Source organism: Saccostrea echinata, unplaced genomic scaffold (assembly GCF_033153115.1).
Source record: "Saccostrea echinata isolate AGI-Se365-2 ecotype Australia unplaced genomic scaffold, CSIRO_AGI_Sech_v1 ptg000025l, whole genome shotgun sequence".
Taxonomy (NCBI): domain Eukaryota; kingdom Metazoa; phylum Mollusca; class Bivalvia; order Ostreida; family Ostreidae; genus Saccostrea; species Saccostrea echinata.
The window spans coordinates 24,059,900-24,083,688 of NW_026889774.1; the positions used below are offsets into that span (position 1 = coordinate 24,059,900).

Here is a 23,789-nt window from a genome sequence, read left to right on the forward strand (position 1 = left end):
ACACTAATGTCTGAACCCAACAGTAAATGGGTCAGGACTGAGGCAAGATGCTTCATTTTGTTTGATGAGAACATGAAAGTCAAACATACGTTTATTGACTGGGTTCCATTTGAGGGCAACATGTTTTGTTGTACCTAAGAACCAAACTGTTCACCTGAGGCCGTCGGGCGGTAGGCAAACAGTTTGGGTCGAGGGTCCGACAAAACACATATTGCCCGAGAACACAGTCAATATATGTCTTGTTATACTTTTTATTTATTTTTTTTTTTGACAAACATGTATCTTGTGCTGACTTTCATGATGTTAATTTCCTTTACCCACACTGCGGTAAAACTCTGTCTATTCTGTCACTGTTGAACAATAAAAAAGGCAAATAAGATATAGCTGATCCCGCCCACAGTGTGATGTAAGTGGTCCAATATCTCATCGACAGGTCCAATAACTCACTCTGTGGTCAAACATCAATTTTTTTATGACTGCTCAGTAAAACATTGGAAATGTTAGACTTTTATTACTGTAGATTTATATAGGAACCAAGTTTTAAAGGTAAAACAATACTTTTTAACATGGAGTGGTGTGTATTATGTAAACAGATGGATGTTAAATACGTTGACATCCAGTTTATAGGTGAGCAATTTTACAAATGAGCCCATAACTACTGAGAGTATGTTTTACCTTTAAGGAGGGATTCTTATCTGGTTTCTGACTAGATGAAATATTCAAAGTATATTTGCTTATATGTTTTATATATTTAGATGTAAAAGATTTAAAAGATCATATTTTTCTTTCCTCATCACAATTGTACAACTTTAAATAGAAATGGTAAACTGAGTTTGAAATCTAGCAGGGACTATATTTTTGGCGGAATGGCGGCATATGAAAACATCTTCTTTTCTGCCTCTCAAAATAATTATAGAACAATGAATTTAGTTATAATTTTTACACAATCAAAGACTTGGAGAAATTTTTTAAATGTAAGTTAATAATAAGGGACTAAATTTTTAAAATATATCAAATAAATATGATTTTCCAAACAAACTACAATTAAATTAGTTTTTGAAAGCTTCCAATCTAAGTTCAGATTTGAGCCAAAAATCCGTAAAAAGTGTTTTTTCCCTCTTAGTGAACGGTAAAAACTTTTTGTTTTTATATCATTTTGTATCTTTATGTGACAACTTTACCATATGTGAAAATAAGAAAATTTTAAATATAGGAAGCATATAAATATAAGTAAAATATCTTAAAATTTTAAGAAAAATAGAGAAAATTCGGATTAGCCAATATCTATTTTAGTTAAATTATTTATGTCAATTTGGTAATATCAACTTACAGACCCTATATGGTAATATCTATTTATGTAAAAAGAAAAAACATTTAATTTATTGAAATAGAAGTAGGCATCGCATGATTGGCAACAGTAATTTTTTATTCTTAATGTCCAGGGAAAAGGTACTGACCTTGACCTGACCTTGCCTCTAATATAAAACGGTCAAATTTAATCTAACTGATACCATCACTTAGTGATATTGTTCTCTTGATTCTGTAAAAATTTCATTTATTTTTAAATATAAGAAATAAGTGTTCTTATGAGAAGAATCCCTCCTTAAGGTATGGTAATATTGGTTTACTCATTGCATATACGTGGTGGTAAATGGGTATCAGTACAACTACTAACAACAAATTATGGACGGTTGCATGAGACCAGCTTGAATTAAGTGATGCTCGTAGACTTCATGTCGTAACCGATGGGGTGGGGGGTCCCATTGCGCAGTACAATGAAATACAGCATATTTACAATTCTGAAGAAATTAATTTAATATCATTTATCAAATTAAACAGAATTAAGACAAAGCAGTTAAAAAGAGAGAATTGATTTTTAAAGAAATTGATTTTATTTTTTACATTTTGTTCATGGATAAGTAGGAGGAGTCATCATAGTGTGTTTATGACGTAATTGTTAGGCGTAGGTTTAACAAATTGATATGAAAGACAAAAGTACGAATTATATGTTTTTATTATACCTCTGCTGAGAAAACTCAGATTTGATTGGCGTGTTAGAAGGCTTTAAAACTCGATAATTGAAATTTTAAACATAGGAATTTTCAGATTTAGTGGTTAAATTTCTGTTATTTCTGTATGAATCCTTAGTATCTATAAGTCGTTTGTGGTACCAAAAATTGTAAAATTTCAAAAATATTGAGATGCCCCTTTTAAAAAGTACAGACGGTAGAATTTGTGTGTTTCTTACATATAATGTACATATCACATCGTACAACTTTAGAAAAAAAATCTACCGAAGTATTTTTAAAGTTGTCCTTAAAATGCGAAAACATGACACTTTCCTATACATTTATAAATAATCCTTATAAAAACTTTCCCTCTTTAATTTTTTCACAATTATTCAGTTAAATCGAAAAATCATGCATTATACTAACATATTTGTAAGGCAAGGATTTAATATATAGCAGGAGACTTATTTGGGAATGTCCACATCTTTCCGTGGATTAAAGAAACTTGCTGAAAAACCACAGTCGCATGAATTCCGTTTCAAATGCTTCTGATACTCAAAATTAATTTTGTGTACCATTTATTTATGCGTAATGTGACTGACCACATCGCTTTAATCAAGAGAGTCTAGTCTAACTGTCGATAGATAATTCAAACTCTACCAGGCTGTCATATTTGCTTGACTGAACCGTTAGGTAGGAGTTAGGAAGTCTGCATTCCTAACGGATATAATGATTCGTGTGTGGAATCGAAGTTGTGTCTCTTTAAAGGATAAGGCAAGCACGCCAAATCGGTGAGAAGACTTAAAATACCAAATAGTATCTTTTTGATTATATTGTATATGTAAAACTTTTGTTCAATTTGATTACTGATATGTATGTATATAAAAATTTGATTGAATATTGCTGCTGAAACAGCGGATTTCTGTGCCTCCGCCCCTTCCTCCTACAAACATTCTAAAATTCTTTCAAATCTTTTGAAGTTAATATATGTTGAAATTTAATTACTTTTATTAGATTCTTATTAAGCAAATTTTGTTCAACAATGCCTTGATTTGTCAAGATTTATCTATAAAATTAAGAGAAACTCTACCACTAAAATATACAATTAAACCTGAAAAAATACCGGGTATACATCGCAACTGCAAACAGAAATTTTACAATTATTTATTACATTTCTTTCAATTTCATACCTTTGACCTCGAAAACCAACCTCTTCTTCGAAACTAATTGCCTTTACACTCTACCCGAGCAAGTATATATGCATCAATACTGCAAACAGATATTATATAGTCAGACAAAGCAGTTTACGACAACTATTAAGAGAATTTGCAACACTTCTTTCAATTTCAGACCTTTTTCTCGAAAACTAACCTCTACTTCAATCTAATTATCTATACATCTTTCACCCTCCCATATGTTTTGTTATGATACACAACTTGTAAATTGGACCCGAGCTCCTTAGATCAATTCTCTCAGAAGACATTTTTTGCTTTTCAAGCGTGTTTTTAGCCGTTTTACACAGGCAGATACGTATATGTATACGAAGAGTTAACACAACCTAGCGATATACTTTGAGATACATTAGAGTGCTAATGTTGAGAAAATGTTTTTCTAGAATACAGTTAATTAGTGTTCATCACGTAGCGGTAAAAATATCGAACTATCAAAGTCGTAAATATTTGATACGAAAAGATCTTATATTAGCATCTCATTAAAGAAAGACAGCCCTGGGTTAGAACACTATAGGAATGTAGGTGAAGTTTAATGAAATTAGAGAAAAAAATCGGTGATGTGTACTGCCGATGAAATATTTAATTTTCATGAAACTTTTATTTTACTGACCTACTCTTTCAAATTAGAAATGAGTACACCAGTACGTAAAATAATAAATAATAAACAAACACACAAAAAAGACGTGTATAGAAGTAAGCGTCTTGTAATGCCTATATAAACATGTACAGTTCGAGAGACAAAAACATGAAACATGAATTTCCCAAACTTTTCAAAACGAGAAGGGTGCGATATTTTTGTTCAGATTGCAAAACATAATTTTGTTTTCATTTTTGGTAATGTATGATGTATAATCCACCTAGCATTATTTAAGATTTTAATTAAATGTGGAAGATAAAATAACAGATATATAAATTACTTATTTTCAAGAAAATGTTCACCCATATATATACCAGGGATATAAGCATTTTGCTATATATTTTGCTAAGAATTCTCTTTACTCCTTATGAAGAAGTTGCAGGTATAATTGCATATATACATTTACACTATAAAATGTCCCACATATACAAAAATAAGATGTATAAAGTAGCTACAGTCCTCTCAGATGGAACAATAAAATCCACGATGAAATCTATCGCTGTATAAATGTGTAAAGTACTATCCCTGTTTGTACATTACCAGAAATTGCCTAATTTCTCAAAATTTTAAGAATGCATAAACTTTAAGATGCAAATATTTGTGTTCATTTTAACAGGTTTTGTCTTCTGTGTTTGCAAAAGAAATCTTTGTATTTAATACGAGGTATTAACAACTAGAAAAAAATAAGAAAAAATTGGGTCGAAAAAAAGAAGTCAACTAAGATTAACTTTACACTAGAAAAAGTGTATTTTTTTAATTACTATGTTTCGCGCTAAAAAAAAAATGTCAACATGTACAATTTTATGTTCCTCGATACGTATCTTTAGCCCAAATATTTATGCATATTTTGGGCTACATGTTTACAAGCTAAGTTGTAAATTTGTCTTCGATAGATCATCGGCGCTAGCTAAATAAACCGACAAAAGCAAACATTCGTAAGTATAGTATACGCTGCGAAGAGCATTGGGGGTAGCGCGGACGGATTTTTTCATTACGTCGGTAACTTCACAATCATACGATCTCCATCAAATAATTAAGAAAATCATAATTAAAGGATTATTTAAAGCATTGACGGATGGGAGTTGATGGGTCGTATAAATGACGCGAGTATAGCGAGGAGGCATTAAATAAACCTGGAATACAGCGAACTGTTATTTTCGGCAGTTTTCTATTAACCTCGAGAAGTCTCGGGTGTTAACGGCGCAACCTTTAAGGATTCGTTTTTCATTCTAATGCGACAGTCCTGATTAAATTTCCCATTGATTATAGAGAAATGTCTGCACTTCACGGAGGATGCTAGTGAGATTTAGGAGCATTTTTCGGACTTTTAAATGCCATTGAAATGCGAAATAAGTGGGAAACGTTTGGCTCCGAGCAGTGTCCCCAAAGATGCAAATCATTGTCTGGAATATGACTTTACTGGGAATATGTGTAGCCACGCTTATTCTTGCAACAGCTGGTTCCATTCAAAGTAAAAGAGGTAAGGTTTTAAATTAAAAAAAAATTACACATGTAATTCTTTTTTATGTCGTTAATTTTAAACAGAAATTAAATGGCTTTGAATTGTTCGTTATCAAAGTTATTGATTTTATGGAAACATATTGGAATTTATTTTGAATAGACAAACATGCCATATGACAATTTTAAAAAGTTAAATAAGCAATTGCATAACCTTTGAAATTTTTCCGTCAATCGTTCTGTTGATTTGAAAATGGGGTATATTCTTCGAATAATGGTCTGATATATTTTTTTTTATGCTTCTCTTCTTTTTAATTGAATATGGAATGTTGAAATAGATAAAATACTAGAAGAATGACTCAATAATAAAATTGCATATGAAGGTATGAATAGGGTGCATGAGTATACTATGATAGGTTTTCTTCTTATGTGCTCAAAGACAAATTGAAGCCAACATTAATTGCCGATCAAAGAATGGGAAAAAAGAAACTGTCATGCCCGCCCTTCTCAGAACCATGTGCACGGAAGTTATCCTTCTGTATCAAGATTGAGCATAGGTTTAAAAGATGAGCGATTACGTGTGTTTTGCCAGGAGAGCCAAAATTCCTCATCTCAATTTATGGTCAGTTTAATCCATTATATTAAACAACCAAATAAACGCAAAACAAACAAACAAAAAACAAACAAAAAATCAAACAAACAAACAAAAAAAGGAAAACAAACGAAACAAACAAGCAAAACGCCACAAACAAAAAAAAATTCAAAAATTCAACAGATAAACAAAAAAAAAAAAAAAGAGTTTTAATCAAAGTCGGCACAAGAATATGGATATTTCTGATTGTAGAATAATTCTACATGTATATAACACTACATACACCATTACAACTGTACATAAAACAATGTTTATATCCTTTTATGGTACACTTTTTTATGGATGCCTGCGCATGAAACTTGAGGAAAAGTTAAATTCTAAATTTTGAAAACATTTAAAAATATGCAATTTGTGCGTGTGGAATTGCAAGCAAACATCCTTTTATTTATCGCCCCCCCCCCCCCCCCCAAAATTAAATATGTATTTTTGAGAGGTCATATTTACTAGTGAACGTTAGCGGTACATTTTATCTCCACAAACAATAAAGTTTGTTACGTCTCAAAAAAAGAAAGCTATTCTAAGCTTCATTGGTTGCTTAACAAGCGCTGTATTAAAAACGATAGTCCCATGGAGCGATGTTCGCCCGTAAATAAATTTATCTAAACCTTGATATTTTCAGAAAAGTAATCCTCTTTATTTGCAAATGTATTGCCCAGAACCATATTATTTGCACACAGAAGATTTGTTCACATAAAGAATATATGTATCGTGCATTCCATCTTTAAATGATATCACCCTTGTTTATAGAAATAGGCGTTGTTGTATAATAAACACATAAATCTGAAAGTTAAAAGGACGCGTTTAAGGAGAAACAGAGAATACTGCACATACTGAACCCACCAAAGCTCACTAATACCGTTAATAAATTATATGTACATTTGTCCATGTGTACATACACGCAAAATGCGTGTATGTATATGTATTTAATAATATGGAAAGTCATTACTATTATTTACATTATACAACATGTTGTAAGGGGCTTTATATATTTTGTATGCCCATGATTGGTAGATTAAGTATTTTTGTATAAAGTGGAGAGAGAGAGAGAGAGAGAGAGAGAGAGAGAGAGAGTTCTTTGCATGTACATGGTATCTGTTCTAAAAGTTGAAGAATGCCTTTCATGTGTTATCGATACTAGAAATGTTTGCTTAATAAAACCCAAGTGACAGGTCTCAATTGCCGGTGTTTACTTAACATCAAACTATCCCAAACAACAATTGGGAACAAAAATCAAGCAAGTGAAAACGTCGTTTTTACTTCCCAAATTTCACGGTGGCGAAAAACACGCGTTTGTCCCTTAAATGAGTGTCAAATAAACAGGAATAATAATGGGCTAAGTGGACCTCTTTGTAGCGAGGTGAATGTAACACCAAAATTGGGATTTATCACGAAACTTCGAATCGGCGTCCACTGACAAATCTATGTCACTTTGTCTGAATTTTTTAATCGAAAATCCTTTAAATAATCACGAATTTAAAAAAAAACTTGCACGATATTAGGGGTTAAATTGAATAACAAAGAAAGATCAAGTGTTGCTTTGAAACTTGAGTAAACGTTTTACACGAAAAAAATATGAGTACGTGTTTGGTAGTTATACGCTCTGGAATGCATTCTGATACATGTTAAATGGGGACATAGATACTTATTACGACACATTTTGTGTTATGAGAAGCTGAAAATTGCCTGAGAATTCCTTTATAGTATAAATCCACAGAATTTTATTGTCATGAAGTCTAGTTTCAGACTGTGATATAAAAGTTGCCCTGCGTTGCATATTTATCTTCACAGCATCAAAAAAGATTAACTCGCTCTGAGGTAAACATTTCTTCCCCATTTGTACGGAATTCTGAATTTTTATGGCTATTTACCATTTGCACTCTCAAAGACATGCGATAGTAGTCCGAGACATCCACATACAATTTTCTTTTTTACCTAGGAATTAAGATTATACATATCGAAAAATTCCTATGAAATAAGTGGCAGTCTCGGGTCTTTTTAATCCCACCTTTATCCATTGCGGGAAAGTTGTAAAATTCTTATCGAATATACTTTGTTATCAATTTTCCATTTAATACCCAAATTGATATATATCCCTATAAATTTATGCGTGGACATTTGCTTAAGGCTCAAGAGATTACATTACACTGCCCGTAGTGTTTTACATCGCATCTGTTAGAAACTAAAGCATTAACGATGTCTGTCTTTTCACATATTTTTTTTTATTTCGATACACAGCGTAATGTTAAGCTGGATACCACCGCGAGGCTTTCTTATTAACTTTGAGAGTTAATGCTAAACGCTGTTTTACTAATGTTAATATGCATTAAGAGATTTCGTAATATTTGACATGTAGTGTTATATATTACATGTATATTATTCAAAATTTATTTAAAAAAAATACTTGATACAAATTCCCGAAAATGTATGAAGAAAATTAATTTCGACAAAGTATAAAATTTGATTCTTCTCGAATTTAAGATTAAATGCTCTATGAAAGTAGTTTTGAAAAAAAAAATGCTCATCAAAAGCAGAAATATTGAAAACTTTACTAAGCTGTGGATATCTTGTCTTCTTTCTGCGAGGAATCCCCTGCCGAGTCAAGAAGAATCGGAGGGCTTTAATATAGCAATAATAATTATTTTCTAAAGCAAATAGACACTATTATTTTATCAAAGTTCCGTGCATATATGATAAACGTAGTATTTTTTTTTTTTTTTTTTTTTTTTTTTTTGTATTAAAAAAAGTTCAAACCTGTATATTTTTGTTAACACTCAAATATTGAATTTAAACTATGCACTGAAATCTTTTTTGAAATTCGTAGTTCAATTCATACCAAGCATTTTAATTTAAGTGTCTCACCAGAATAATTTGATATATACATGCATGTATAAATCAAAGAAATGTAGAGATCTATACAACTGTGTCAACAGACTAAATACCTTTAAGTCGTAAAATTCGTTTAAGAAGAACTGAGCATACATTGTTTCTCAATAATCGATTGTCCATGAGCTGTTCTTGTCAATGATCGAGGGAATAGAGGAGCATGCCAACAGTCACAAAGGGGAATTCAGATATTAATGCAATTTATCACTTATATTTAATATGAATTCATTGCCAACATTGTTGCGAACGTCGTGGAGAAATGCGCCATTAGGCGAGTAACATTAAGACACAATAGGACTACGATTGAGACCGGCATATAATACTGAGTTTTGGCTTGATCAAATTGGCCAAGATGTAAAAATTAGTTAAATTAACTTCCTAAAAAACGTTGAAGAAGGCGGGCAAGTGATTAAGTTTAAGAGTGCTTGTATTGAAGTATTTGTAAAGAAGCCACCTGCCCACTTAGTTTGACAAATAGTTGTACCTCTGTGTTTGACCCAGTGTGAGCATGTATCGTTTATAATCAAGAAAGAAGGGGGGTAGCTATTGATTTCATTTGACAAATTGAAGATCACACGTTGCTCTGGAATGTCTTAAAATCCCCTAATACGAATTTAAAAGATGAACCACACATTGAACTAAATCTTTAATAACATGTAATTTTTTGTCATACATTAAAGCGATATAATTAGATAAATTTTATATATGCACCCGTTCTTCCAATTTCATACTCATAATTTTCTTTCTTACTTGGTCATGATTGGTCGTAAATCGTAGTTTACAAAGACGTCCGCGCTCGATCAAATACAGTGTACGTCGTTAAAGGCACCGCGTTGATCGATTAGATAAAAGTATCACTATGGTGTCATGTATTGGCGCGAATAAAATAATCATCCTGAATTTCTTTTGACATTTTTCACCTTTCTCATGATCCGAAATTGGGTTGTTTTGTTGTCGGACAAGTAATTTACGACAACCTGTTCACAATCACAATATCAAAGTATACACCCCATTATCTAACGTCGAATAGAAGGAATCTATTTTAGCCTGAACTCGGGAGGTGAAATATTTCAGAAATATGATAGATAACAATTAATTCGCTTCGTTTATTACAAAGAACTTTCAATTCTGAGTTCCAAATTCTCTCTGATAAATTAATAAAATATTAAAAGAAAAGCTTACGTATAAACTCCTGTGTAATACTTTTTAAATTGTATTTAATATCGGAAAAATGAAAACGCAGTAAGTCCTATCTTCAAATCTTTAGAATTGAAAGATAGTGTATACATTAATATTGACAACTGAAATGAGATTTTTTTTATACTGAAGATCCTTGTCTACCGGAGCACCACAGCATTATCGATGACTTCCGAAGAAGTACAAAGTACCGATCGAAGGCGAGCGACCGACGGCTATGCGACAATAGTCTCTCTCCTGGGTGGTACCGATTCAAAATCAATGGAACAGACGCTGACATGCCAACCAAATGTGTTAAGGTGACATTTATATCAGTATCATTTGACATTTATATCAGTATCATTCAACATTTTAACTACAATGGAGTGAGAATATGCACCGATGTATATAATGTTTTTTAACCATTCACAAAGTTGCCTATATATGCAAACATACAAGAAAAGCTTGGATAAGTACATGACATATTTTAAGAAACCCGCAAATGTATATTATAAGAAAGGTTGGGAACGAGAAAAAAAACCTTTTTTCATTATCAAAGATTTATTCAGTTAAGGATTAAATATTGACACCAATTAACATTTAATTGTAAATTTGAAACCCTATAGATTTAATGACAGTAAGAAAGACATTGATGTTTTAATGCACTTCGATTGTTCAAATATTTGTGGAATAGTTCAGCTATAAATTCCTTCAATCATACTGTACTGAGTGCGTTCCTTTAAATTTTAAATAACTGTTCAATCAGAAAACTGGAAATGTTATCTACTAGTTCAGAGGTCCTGTTTCTTAGAGGGTTTTGAATGATTTCATTAGGAACATGATCTACCCGGTATTTTAAAAACTTTTTTAAAAACTATCTTTTTAAAACTCTTATTTAAGTGAAACCGATAATTGTATACGACACTCCACTGCGATCCCTTTTATTTAGAAGCGAATAAATCTACAGAATCTTTTAATACAAACTGACATCTTTTTTGCTCAGGTAAAGCGATGTGGAACAGCCGCTCCAATATGGCTTTCCATACCAAAAGATGGCATGCCAATCCCAGGAGCCACCAAAAGCGGAAGTGCTTGTGTCACATGGGCCCCAAGGGGAGAACATCCGGAATGCTGTCCTATCAAATTTCCAGTAGAAGTCAAGAACTGTATCAATTTCTTTGTTTACAAGTTAACGAGTACAGGAGGATGTGATTTAGCTTACTGTGCCGAAGGTAGCTATATAATTCCTCCTCACATAAACACCTATTCTCTTTTTAGAAGTGGACAGGCATAGTTTACATCCATGTAGGCTATGGCTGTGCACTTCTCTAAAACTGCTACCCTTTTCATACCTAGAAAAATGCAAAAAATAAATCTAAATGAAGACAATTCGATTGATATGTAATATACATCAGCAATCCCTAAAACAAAAGTCTGAATGAAGATAATTTGATTGATACTTAATATACAAAATTTATAGCAGCAATCCCAAAACATAGGCAACGAATACAATATAATTTTTTTTAAAATTTTATTAAAGTATATTATATTTTTGTGGCCTGTAGATTAATTTTTAAATGAGTTTATTTTTTCAGTTCCAAAAAAGACTTGCTCAACTGGACAAGTTTACATTCGCCATTTAAAGAAATGCATAGGTATGGACATATTTGCAATTTTCCACAAAAAGTGGCCAATATTTATTTTTTTAAAAGAAAAAAACTAGGTTATGAAAGTTATATTTTTTATCAATGAGTTCATAAACTTCCAGACTACAACGTCAGAACCAGCAAGCCGTCGCTACAAGTGAGCGTGTCCAGAAAGAACGCCATGATAACGTGTACCTTCCGAGTTCTCAATAAACTGATTGCAATGACGTCACCAACCTTCTACATAGCTTGGTACAAAAAAGAACGCGGCCTTTCTCTGATTAAATCAACTTTTACCAGAAAAACGAAAGACTCCATAGTTATCGGGGAACATGCTTTTTCAGGAGATACGGTGAGAGCTTTACCGAATTTTACACCCATTTATATCTATAACATAAACATGTACCACAACCTAGTAACTTGTACCTTTTTTCGTGGAATTTCAGGTGATATGTAGCGTTGAAGAAATTTATCAAATGAGAGACAAGAAAAGCCGAAAAAGTAGACCTTATTTCATTGGTATCAAGGTAATGAAGTGGGAGAACTTTAATTCATCTACATAGTATATCGTATATGTTGTTCATTAGCAAAATGCTTTGTCAATAAATTATCAAGTGTTGCCCAATATTTGAGGCATGCATTAAAGCATACATCATTAAAATTGTTTAGTTATATTACTCTGTTGTAAAAAGCCCCTCTGAATTAAAATCTCAAATATGAAAAGACTTCACACCAAAATATCAGACACACCTTTATTGTGTCGCTGAGTAGCTCTTCTTTTTGATGGGTGAGTTTGATTGACCTACACTTTATAAAGACCTTAACAAGGACTCTCGCTGTTTCTGTGTATTTATGGCGATGTCGATTAGTTAGAAAGTTGATTTATTCTCGAGAAAGATTGAAAAGCAGCAGGTACTTGAGAAAACTTTTAACGACTATGGTTTAGTCAAGATCAGGTCGAACTAATAAAATGATTTGTTCGATTCTTTGAAGCAAAGTAAAAATATTGCATATCATGTTCGCTAACTATTAAATGTACACTGTATTTTCCGAAATAAGGTTTGCTTTTTTAAGTACGGGTATTTCGTTTTACAATGGTTGTAACGCAGTTTAATCTTTTCTTCATGTGATGGTTTAGTTTATTCAAAGGTTGTATTCTATTGCTGCAATTAGAAAAATCCCTTCGTCGAATAAACAAATCAGTGATTAAATGTTTCAACACAAAAAGATTGTCTATCCTTAGCTTTTACGTGGAAAGCCCACATAATCCATAGCGTTTATACACCCGAAATTTGAGGCTAAATACATATGTTGACTGAAAAAGCGGTTATTTACCTCATTTATTCTTTACTTTAGATTTGAGAGCAAAGTTATATTTAAGGGCCTAGTACAAGTATAAGTGAAAAAAGACCACGACAAAGTTTTTTGAAAGAACATATTTTCTTGAATGATTTTAAGCTTGAAAAAAATTCTCATGTTTACAACATTGTTACACACTCTATTGATATATCCTATATGTATGTACCTTAAGACGCCTTACAGAGTTGGTTTTCATTAAGTACGAATTCATAGAGTGCAAATTTTAGATAAATATAAATTTAGCTCCCAAATCAAGAACTATTCTGTATACATATTAAAGTAATAAGAATGGGCGTGTCGGAGCTAGAGGGGGTTCATTTTAAATTTGGAAGACGAAGTTAAAGATTATTAACATGGTTATATAAAAGATTTTCATTCGATATCTTATTTATTTTGTAGCTTTTACGAAAGAAAATAGTTCTTCGTGAAGACAGACCGGTAGCGAATGTATCCCTTATATCAACAGTACCAATAGTATGTGACAATAACACCAACACATGTGGCATCACAATTAGGCTTTCCCTGCAAACACCAGGTAATGATACAAATTCATTCTTTAAACACAGGTGTCCACGAAAATAGTTGGACATAAAAACATGTTAACTTTATTGAACGGTAATATTTGATTTCTGTTTTATTGCCGCATTATCCATTTAACATTTCAAAAAGAATTTGTTGTAATGTTTAATTAAGTTACACCTAGCCTTCTACGATTATCCTGTATCATTGACACGTCAGTATTTGCTGTTTCTTTTTGTGTGTTGATGTGATTAATGAAATATTTTTTTTAATTGATGAAAGGCGACATTTCCCCTGGAATCACATTTGAGAAATGTGTCATCCATTTTGGAATGGGTTGGAAATGTCGGAAGAATATATGTCAGGAACAGACGTTTCAGGTGGCAATGGCCCCAAATCTGAAACATTTTCCAAAACAGAAACTGATCGTCAATGGCCAGATTACAACAACAAAGCTTATGTCCTGGAAACAAAATCAAATTAAGTTTAAGGTATTAAACATATAAAGTGGTCTGTCAATCACACTACTGTGAAATTTTTTAGATCTAAGATGAATAAAAAATATTTGCTCATATTGATAGAGGAATGGTTAAATAAAACACTGTTTGAGACCATATGTTTGGTGAGTGCTAATTTGGTTAAAGGCTGGAATACAAGCAAAATATTGGAATAGCAAGTTTGATTATTTTAATTAGAATATTATTGCAATAGCCTTCATAAACTGTGCCAAGGCCAAAGATAAAATTGATATTTTTTTGTTGATTCTAAACCCAAGTTCAATACAAATTGTAACATTTATAGCAAGGAATTTTATATTTTCTTATGGGTAATAAGGTTCATCGAATGCGAAGTTGTTGCTTCTAGTTAATTTTCAGTTTCCTATCTAAGATACAAACCATTTCCAATCTCTAAAAGCAGGTCATGTAGTTGAAGATCACTACTGGTCTGCAGTGTTGAGTGTTTGTTAATTAGTCACCATATACTAATTGACACTGACCAGTGTATGACGATACTTTCCATTAACTCTCTCCAGAATTCTCAAGGACTAATCAATACAGCGATTTTACTGATTAATATGGTTTTCTCACCATTAATAGAGCTCCTGATGACCAATATCACTCACTTTGTATGTCACTGGGTCATTTGATAATGTCTGCCCATTAATCATGAAAAAAAGCTGACCAATTTACATTAAATATAAGCAATATTTATGTAAATTTATTTTTAAAATTTAAGTATGAGAAATAGAAGCAGACAGAGATTTTTGAATTTGTTTGAGATTCATTAAAATAATAATCTTTTATGCGTTTGATGTTACGATAGCCCACTCTTTTCCAGATGAAGGTTGTTGACTTTCCACCTGCTAGCTGTTACATTTTGAGTGGTGTACACGTTCTCTCATTTGCCGGCAGGTAAAAATGTGCAAACATAAAAATTCCGAAAAGGTCATTGTTCTTTAAAATTTAAACAAAACTCAAATAGCAAGCGCAAAGTAGCGTTATCAGAGAGTTGATTTGTTGTTAAGTACATAGTTTCCAGAAGTGCAGATTAATAACTTCATTAAACGTGACGTTAGATGATTGGTACGTTTTTTATATGTTGCAGAGTTCAAAGGTTACGGGAGAGGGGATCTTTTATCCTCCTGAGTAGTGAAGAGACAGCATTACAGGTAGATTTATAGGGGGGATCCAAGAGACTTGTTGGATATCGAACTGTTATAAACGTCCACCAACATCTTACTCAATATAAATTGCAGCACTTCAATGTCGGTCGATAGCTTTTAATGTCTGGACGAGGTTTAAACACGTCTGAAGTGTTTATAGAGGCAAACAGGTCGTGATGAAGCGCAGAAATCTGGAGTCTTTTCTATAAAATGTCCTGATATTTTTTCATGGGTCGGACCTTGACGTCACAAAATGTCTGAAAAATTAATTTACGACTTACCAGTCCTCTTGAATAACATTAAGATTGCGTAAATCACCCTCTTTGAGAGTTTGTATACATTTTCCTTTATGCAGATTTCCTTTATAGTTATTCTTGTTAAATCACTGTAATTCCAAGTCGTGCCCTTTTTGAAGCTAAGGTGTTTATATCTAACACTGAGTCTTCAAACAATTCCATTTCTCTGTCAAATATAATTAATATGTTGAAGATATTTCAAATAGAAACCTAATTGTATATTTTTTTTAAATTTTGTTGAAGACATTTTAAATAGTTGTCATTTTTGTAAGTTTCCAAGGCTGTGGATCTCTCTCTCTCCCTCTCTCTGCAGATATGTGTTTAAAATCTAAAGAATTGATTGATAATTATTTAACTGCTTTCCAGGTACATATCCAGACAATGAAGAACCCGCATCATGATATTTTCAGTCTCTGTGGTCTTGCCCTACGGTATGAGGGCGTGACTGTTACTATAAATAGATGTTCCGAAAGTTTTTGGAACAAACGCTATACCTTACAGTACCAAGGACTGCAGCAGAACTCAAGAATAAGAATATTTGAAGCACGCAACGGAAATCTGTTAACGGTATTTTTACTGAATAAGTTTAGTGACATTTTTAATTTCTGTGTACGTTATTCCAAGAGTTTGTTTTGAAAAGATAGTTTATAAGAGGGACGGGGTTCGATTTTAATGGAAATTTAAAGAAAAAAATAACTATCAGTTAAAATTTGGCCTATAAGTATGGTATCCCCCTAATTATTTGAACCTCAGCACACTTAAAAAAACCTACAGGCTACAGGCCTATTGTGTTATCAGAGTAGTATTTATAATCTTATTCTATATATCTTTCTTATAATTATTAATGATAAATATTTTAAAAAAAATATTTGATGACAATACTTATATCTCCTCACTTCTGTTTTCAGATTTACATTCATGACCTCGTACATATTCGAATTGATATTAACTCATTAGATATATCAGCATCCGTCCATGTTTCTGGTTTCCATAGCAATAAAGTTGAGGGTTTGTGTGGAACCATTGTCCGTAAGAGAAATAAGAATGCTGTTTCCACGGTAACCGATGGTTATGGTGTCAGGGTTTGGAGGTATGAATAGTTTGATCCTTTGGAACATAAATTGATTCCATTATCATGTATAAAGTGAGTTGTATAGACGCTACACTAAAAAACACCATATAATTTAAGATGATAAAACAAAATTCTCCAATTCTTTAGGGTGCAGCCACACCAGAGTCTGTTCCAAACCTCCCCTTCATATCCATATGAAATAATGAAAGCTTCATTTCCACAGTGTGAATGCTCACCTACGAAATCATCAAATACATGCACTGAAATAAAAAACAAGAGTGAATTCTATTCTTTCATTTATCAAAAAGACATCACATCTGATTTTTATGTGACAAAAAATAATCCGATAATCACAAAAACCTACAACATATCAGCCAAAAGTGATATTAGAGATAATCGTGTATCGAAACCAAGTGAAGCCAGACAACAGTGCAAAGAGGTCATTCGTGATTCTGACCTTTTCCGGAAGTGTGTTCCTCTAAGAGGAAGTATTTTGACGGATATCGTTATAATTTGTGAGAAAATTGCAACAGTGCAAGATAAATCCGGGTGGATACCCATTGTGCTGCGCTTGATGGAAAATGTTTGCAATTTTGCCTACACATCAAATACCTCATTGTCTGATCGGAATGTTACTTCAGGCATTGATCAAGTGACAAGGATTAAGGATTTGTTTCGATGTCCAGAAAAATGTTTTGAACACGGCATTTGCACCAGAGGTGGGTGTGAGTGCTTCAAAGGATACTCGGGGGTAGAGTGTCTGAACAAGGCAGGTAATTTCTATTTTATTCACTCTTTTTGTATCCTGTGCCACAAAATGTTCATAGTTTATGTTTCAAGTAAAAATAAAATGATGAATGTAATTTGTTTTATCAACCTGATATTTATCCAACAATTGATATTTTCTTCGTAATAAAATTAATTTCTAGCACTGGTTTATCAACAATACATGTAAACTTAATAAGATAACACTGTATACATATTTAAAAACATGCCAGATGATAACGTAATGTCCACATTCAGTTGTCCCAACAAATGACGGATCCAGCCAATCAACAGAGGTACGGACCGTGAAGCCTACCTCAGGTGACCTTTTAACCTCGACAAGTCCATCTGTAGCGCAAAATACTTATTCAACCAAAAGTGAAGAACATACAACAAAGAAGCAGACAACTACAAGCACCACCACAAACAGCACCACAACTAGCACCACCACACCAACACCAACTACAACAACAACAAAGCAAACACCAACTACAACAACAACAAAGCAAACGCCAACACCAACCACAACTAAAATTACAACTTCAACCGTTAGTCCAACAACAACCACGATAAAAACAACAACTTCGACCCTTAGTCCAACAACATTGAAAGAAACAACAGTCTCAAAGCAAACGTCACCAGCGCCAACTTCACCACCACCAACCGCTCGCCCCAGGATCCCCATGTTTGTGTCTTGTGACACGAGATCGTCTGGCTGCAATTTCGTTTACCTTAGAATCAGACGTAACCAGTATCCAGTATCATGTCGTGTAACAAACGTTAAGGTAAAATTTGCAGGGGCTTCAATCAAATGCTTGCAAATCAGTGATAAAAGATTACTGTGACGTCTTTAATGGGACTTTTTCTGTAAAAGGATGCCTAGCTTATCTTGATTTGTTTATTTCTGTCATGTAGTGCCTAGTATAATCTTGTTGTACATTAAGTTTTTGTTTCTTAGTTCAACAATAAAAAATGGTTACATCGGCAGCCACCCATGTTTGTCAACATACGGTATGTAACCCCGACGCTGGCTGAATGTCTGCTGAATACTTCCGTAACAATTCCAACTGATGGCGATCCTGTATTTAAAGTTGAGGCACGTATTTGTCTACATTTTCATTGTAGTTACCCTTATGGGGTATCAGTAAATGGTCTTTTCCTGACATCGCTTCTAAATCTGTCACTTCATTAAGATACCATCTGTTTTCGTTCAGGTTTTGGACGCTGGTAATGAGGTGCTTTCAGATAAATTGTTTTCCAGGGTGAATAAGCAGTGCCAGAGTTGTTCATATTGGAGAGGTTGCCGTATAAGGGTAATATATTGACTTCACAAACAGAAATATCTTAGAGAGAAACATGGTTAATCTCGGTTTTAAATTCAAGTAATGGTTTGTTTTCTGTTTTAGCGTAACTTTTGTATGATAGATGGGAAGTGTTATATGCACGAAGATAAAAACCCTTCAAATAAATGTGAAGTTTGCTTGGTTTCTTCATCTACAAATCAATGGACAAAGAGTGAAGGTAAAACAAAAGTAATTAAATGTTTGTCCAATTCGTGTTTGACTTTTTTTGTAAGGTGACAATCCTTGTTGAAAAATCACAAAATTCATTTATAATTAAATAAAAAAGTATATAAATTCATGAATAAAATTGTAGTTCAATTGAAATTCATTCATAATTGAATATACATGTATATAAATTTATGAATAAACTTGTATTTCAATTGAAATATTCATTCATAATTGAATATAAATGTATATAAATTAAATTAATTAATGAATATGTATTTAGATTGAAATCATGTTTGTCTCATCAGATAATCAACATTTTTTTAAAAAAAGTTTTTAATCTAGTAGTAATTATTTCAATTATTTAATTTTTAAACAATCTTATTCTTTAGATTATTTTCAAAAAACATTTAAACAATGTAATTCTTCATTATTTTACTTTCTGAGATACGAATTACATGTATTTGTATTTGATTCACATAGACGGTACCATCTACTATATGAAAACATTACATGCTTTTTTGCAACAGTTTAAATAAAATATATTCTGTTCTAAATTGTGCACACTACTTTAATGCAAGTCAGTGCTTAGGTACAGATAAGCAAATTATGTTTTGACAATAAAGCAAAAGGTGTTTAGTGATTCTTTCAACAAAATATTATTTATCTAATGAACAGAAAGTGATAAAAGTATCAAAAAAGAAATCCCAAGAAAATATTCCAAATTCATTAAATGATAAATTTCCCGAGATGTTTCTTGCTGAGGAAAACACATAATTACATAACTTGCATCAATTAAAAAGATATAAAACTTTATTAATTGTGAGTGCAACGGAACCTTTGATCGGCGCTAACATGTAATGCGCACTAAAATTGATAATCCTGGTAACAACTGCATTCTGAGAAACCCATAGACTGTTTTGTCGTTCATTTCCGATGTTAGACAGAACTAAAGTGTTTTAAATTTTATTCTTTTGACGAGCAGATAACCTTCCCCCAATTCTCCAAAGAGACCCTTACGAGTTCTCGGTCGTGGAAGGAGACACCATTAATAGTAAGATTATGGCCTATGACCCAGAAGGGTCTCAGCTAACGTATGAAATAAACAACACTAAGGCCACAGTACAACAGGGAGGAAGCTTCATCTATAAGACAAAGGTCTCCTCCTTGGGGAGAAACGGGTACTTCGAATACTTCAGAATTTCCATTACAGACGAATGCGATATGCAGTCCTCTATTATTGTTAAGGTGTGTGAGTGTGTCTTTGATGATTATTAATCGATGATGATTTTACGATAAATGAAAAATTTACAAAAATCCTTACACAACTTTCATTTTCATTTGAAAAACCGTTTCCAAGGAATTTTAATTAATATCAAAGTGTTTAGTAATAAAATTTATACATATCATTTCGTTTTTAACACGTTGTCTTTATTGTTAATCTTAGGTGGCAGTGAGTATGTGCAACTGTCGAAATAACGGAACCTGTGTTGCAAAAGAAGTTAGAAAACCAAACCAAGCAAGAGTTGTTGAATGTAACTGTCAACATCCGTTTTCAGGTGTGTTGAATTCTACTGAAAGAAAGGCCTAATTAGACAGCTTTTGTAGATATCTAAAAAAAAAAAAAACTGTAGTTAAAAAAATAAATAGCATATTTCTGAAAAAAAAAAGATTAACATTCTAATATGTTTTCTGAAATTGATCATAACAACTTATGAATTTTATACTTCTGAATACGTGAAGGCTCCCTATGCGAGAAGTCACCAGACTTCTGCGCCAGTCGACCGTGTTTCCCAGGCGTCCAATGTACGAACCTGAATACCTCCTACAGATGCGGTCGCTGTCCGCCTGGACATGCTGGAAACGGCGCTATCTGTAAGTAATGCCTTCCCAAACATCAGTTTTTAAGGAGGATTAGCCTAAATTCTCCAAGATTGACTGTCGTTTGATATCCACGACCTGTGATTTAAAGGTCGGTGCTAAATATCAATCAATTATGTTTTCCAACGAATTGCGATGAATTCTTGGGATTACGAGAGATTAAACGAAAGTTTGTTTTTTCTACGAAGAATTTCAGAAAACTTTCAAATGTTGTAAAGGGTCTGTTTTTTTCTGTGATTGATGGTTTTGGAAGTCTAGATACGAGTCCTAAGAGCTGAGAAAAATGTTACATAGCTGATTTGTTTTTAATCCAGGTAGGCTGTCGTGTAGTTCTTCACCCTGCTTTGAAAATGTTACTTGCACTGACGATCTTTATGGAGAGAAGGGATTTAGATGTGGATATTGCCCTCGATTTTACAGAGGAGACGGTGTACAGTGCAATAGGACAGGTTGTTTGAATAAATTAAATAAAAATTATTCTCACAATATTTATTTGGGATAAAAGAAAAAAATATATACATGTATAGTTGTTCATTAAATTAAGTTTTTAATAACCTATTCAGATTTAGATGCGTGTAAATACGGCGTATGCCCTAGAGAAGGCAGGTGCGAGAACACTGCGCAATTTCCGGGATATCGATGCCTACCGTGTCCACAGGGTTACCAAGGAGACGGCATTCAATGCTCAGGTTTTACATGTATTTATAGAATCTAATACATTAAATTCTGAATGATTTGTTATACAAGAAAATACTTAAGGTTATATATTTTCTCAGTCCCTTGCAAAGTGAATTGCCAGAATGATGGTACATGTATTAATGGCAACAGATGCTCGTGTAAGGCAGGATATGAAGGCGATTCATGTGAGAAAGGTTAGCCTAACTATTTCTGATTAATTAATTAACCAATTAATTCTGATTAATATATAATTATGCAAGACTATTTTAGAATAAAATAGAATAATAAATATACATGTTATAATTTCTGAATGTGTTTAACAACGATATCTTTAACATCATGAAATTAACAATGGCTGCTAGTCAAAAGAATTTCAAAATGTTAGAATGCAATATTCTACAAAAATTGTTTACACATTTTTTTTTTGATCAAGTCCAAATAAATTATTTTTCTTTTTCAGAAGTATGTTCAGTAAAATGTTTGAATGGGGGTCGGTGTTACAACGGAAACCGATGTCTTTGTCCACAAGACTACTCGGGCTACTACTGTCAGACGCCTATCTGTAATCCGCCCTGTCAAAACAGAGGCATGTGTGCCCGCCCGGGCACCTGTTACTGCCCTTTTGGGTATTACGGCCCAACGTGTGAAAGAAGTGAGTATCTTGTAAGAATGAAGCACCATGTAGCACACAACTAAAAAAGTCTTGAATTGCATGCACTTTGATACCCATACACCAGATTTTGGAATAAGATTTCTCTACTGTACTCTTCAAGATTCTGTTGTTTCAAATTTGAATTAATTGTTCTCTGTCTGGTGTTGGAGTATCTTTCACACAGTACATTTTCAGGACTAACAGTACTATAGCCTTCTGTTTTGCCTCTTTTGCCAGTAGAAGTAGGCGTAGTCATATTTTGCTGAATTTCTTATTACAGCTATGTGCTTTCGCAGATGCAGATACATGTGTCAGCTGAATTTTAAAAGATGTTAGTATTTCTTTTTTTTTTTTTGGTTTGTAATCAATGTAGTAAACTAAAATGGGACTCTAAACAATTTTTTTTGGTCGTATATGTTTGTTCTTTTATTTTATATTTAACTCGTTTTTTTTAAAATACTAATAATATAATAAAAACATATATCATAAGTTTCATTCTAAGGTGTCTATATTTAACAAAGGTCTTAAATAATTAAACGTATTTCTAAGGATAGGTCCACTGCTTATGTTTGCAAATTGCACTTTTTAGCTACATGTTGGACATACTGTCAAAATGGTGGACGGTGTGTGTTCAATTCATGTTTGTGCTCAAGAGGTTGGACGGGTCTTCATTGTCAAATACGTACGTAAATAACTCGGCAATACAGTATTGATTATTATTTTTTGATTTGCTAAAATATATCGAGTTAGGATTGAAAAAAAAACCTTTTCATCTTTCCCAACAGCAAAATGTGAAATTGGGTGTATGAACGGGGGAACGTGTGTGGGAACAAACCAGTGCCGATGCCAACCCGGATACTGGGGCTCATATTGTCAACATGGTAAATTGAAATCTCGGGTCTTGTTATTTTGCAAGGGCAATATTTTTATCTGACGATGGATTTTACTTTTATTACGTTCCTTTTTGCAGCATTGTGTTGGCCAAGATGTCGGTATGGTGGCGAATGCATAAAACCAAATGAATGTAGATGCAAACCTAACTATTCTGGTCGGTACTGTCAGGTAGGTCATTGAAATATGGCGTAATAACATGTTTTTTCTAATTAATATGTGATGAAATGACAGTAAATTTTAACTGTTTATGAAACAGTAGTCAAAATGTAAGCATTTTTACATAGTTTTGTACTTGTATGTTTTTTTTTTCTTTACAGATCATAAGATCATCACGTCGACCAGCATGATAAATTTGGTGCAAATCTTTACTCGGTATGCGGGGATTTATTATAATGTACTCATTTTTTCTTGTTGGACTTTTTTATGTTTATACTTGAGTTTTTACTGTGCTTTGAGAGAGGGAGAGAGAGAGAGAGATTTAAACACATTAAAATGATTAAAAAAACTTTTTTCTTCATTTTATCATCTACAAAAGCCAAGGCTCGGTTAACTAAGCTACAAAAATACTATTTTCGATATACATTCTATAATTGGGATATATAGATCTTTTCGAGAAAGATTATCCCTTAACATTCTGAGAAAACTAACTCGAGTAAGATTTTCCCATCGGGAAACTGACTCAATCGTTCGATCACTCACGGAAAACTGGCTCTGAATAGAATTCCCTCCACAAAACTAATACTCTACAGTACACAAATTTTCGAGGGGAAGTCCTACTCTGTAGAGTACAACTTTCACCCAGAGCCAGC

At 32.9% G+C, this 23,789-nt stretch overlaps 1 protein-coding gene across 1 annotated transcript; it reads left to right on the forward strand.

Annotated features, from left to right (window-relative positions):
- Window positions 1-4,857: 4,857 nt before the first annotated feature.
- On the forward strand, window positions 4,858-23,467 carry LOC133192235 (von Willebrand factor D and EGF domain-containing protein-like). The gene is made up of 29 exons (XM_061328226.1): window positions 4,858-5,358; window positions 10,201-10,367; window positions 11,051-11,279; window positions 11,643-11,702; window positions 11,816-12,045; window positions 12,140-12,220; window positions 13,452-13,587; window positions 13,854-14,062; window positions 14,910-14,983; window positions 15,177-15,240; window positions 15,897-16,097; window positions 16,439-16,620; window positions 16,750-17,375; window positions 17,626-18,152; window positions 18,326-18,463; window positions 18,582-18,680; window positions 18,774-18,888; window positions 19,858-20,123; window positions 20,323-20,434; window positions 20,619-20,750; window positions 21,071-21,205; window positions 21,320-21,445; window positions 21,533-21,628; window positions 21,895-22,086; window positions 22,367-22,417; window positions 22,676-22,768; window positions 22,872-22,967; window positions 23,057-23,148; window positions 23,298-23,467. The coding sequence occupies exons 1-29, from the start codon at window positions 5,268-5,270 to the stop codon at window positions 23,325-23,327; spliced, it is 4,650 nt and encodes a 1,549-aa protein (XP_061184210.1). The 5' UTR covers window positions 4,858-5,267; the 3' UTR covers window positions 23,328-23,467.
- Window positions 23,468-23,789: the final 322 nt, after the last annotated feature.

What these genes read in the sequence shown, in the direction of transcription:
- LOC133192235 (XM_061328226.1), top strand. Translation starts at nt 5,268, where the DNA reads ATGCAAATCATTGTCTGGAATATGACTTTACTGGGAATATGTGTAGCC. An exon ending in TGTACAGTGCAATAGGACAG is followed by an intron (nt 21,206 to 21,319) that starts GTTGTTTGAATA and finishes TAACCTATTCAG; the next exon opens with ATTTAGATGCGTGTAAATAC. An exon ending in AGACGGCATTCAATGCTCAG is followed by an intron (nt 21,446 to 21,532) that starts GTTTTACATGTA and finishes ATATTTTCTCAG; the next exon opens with TCCCTTGCAAAGTGAATTGC.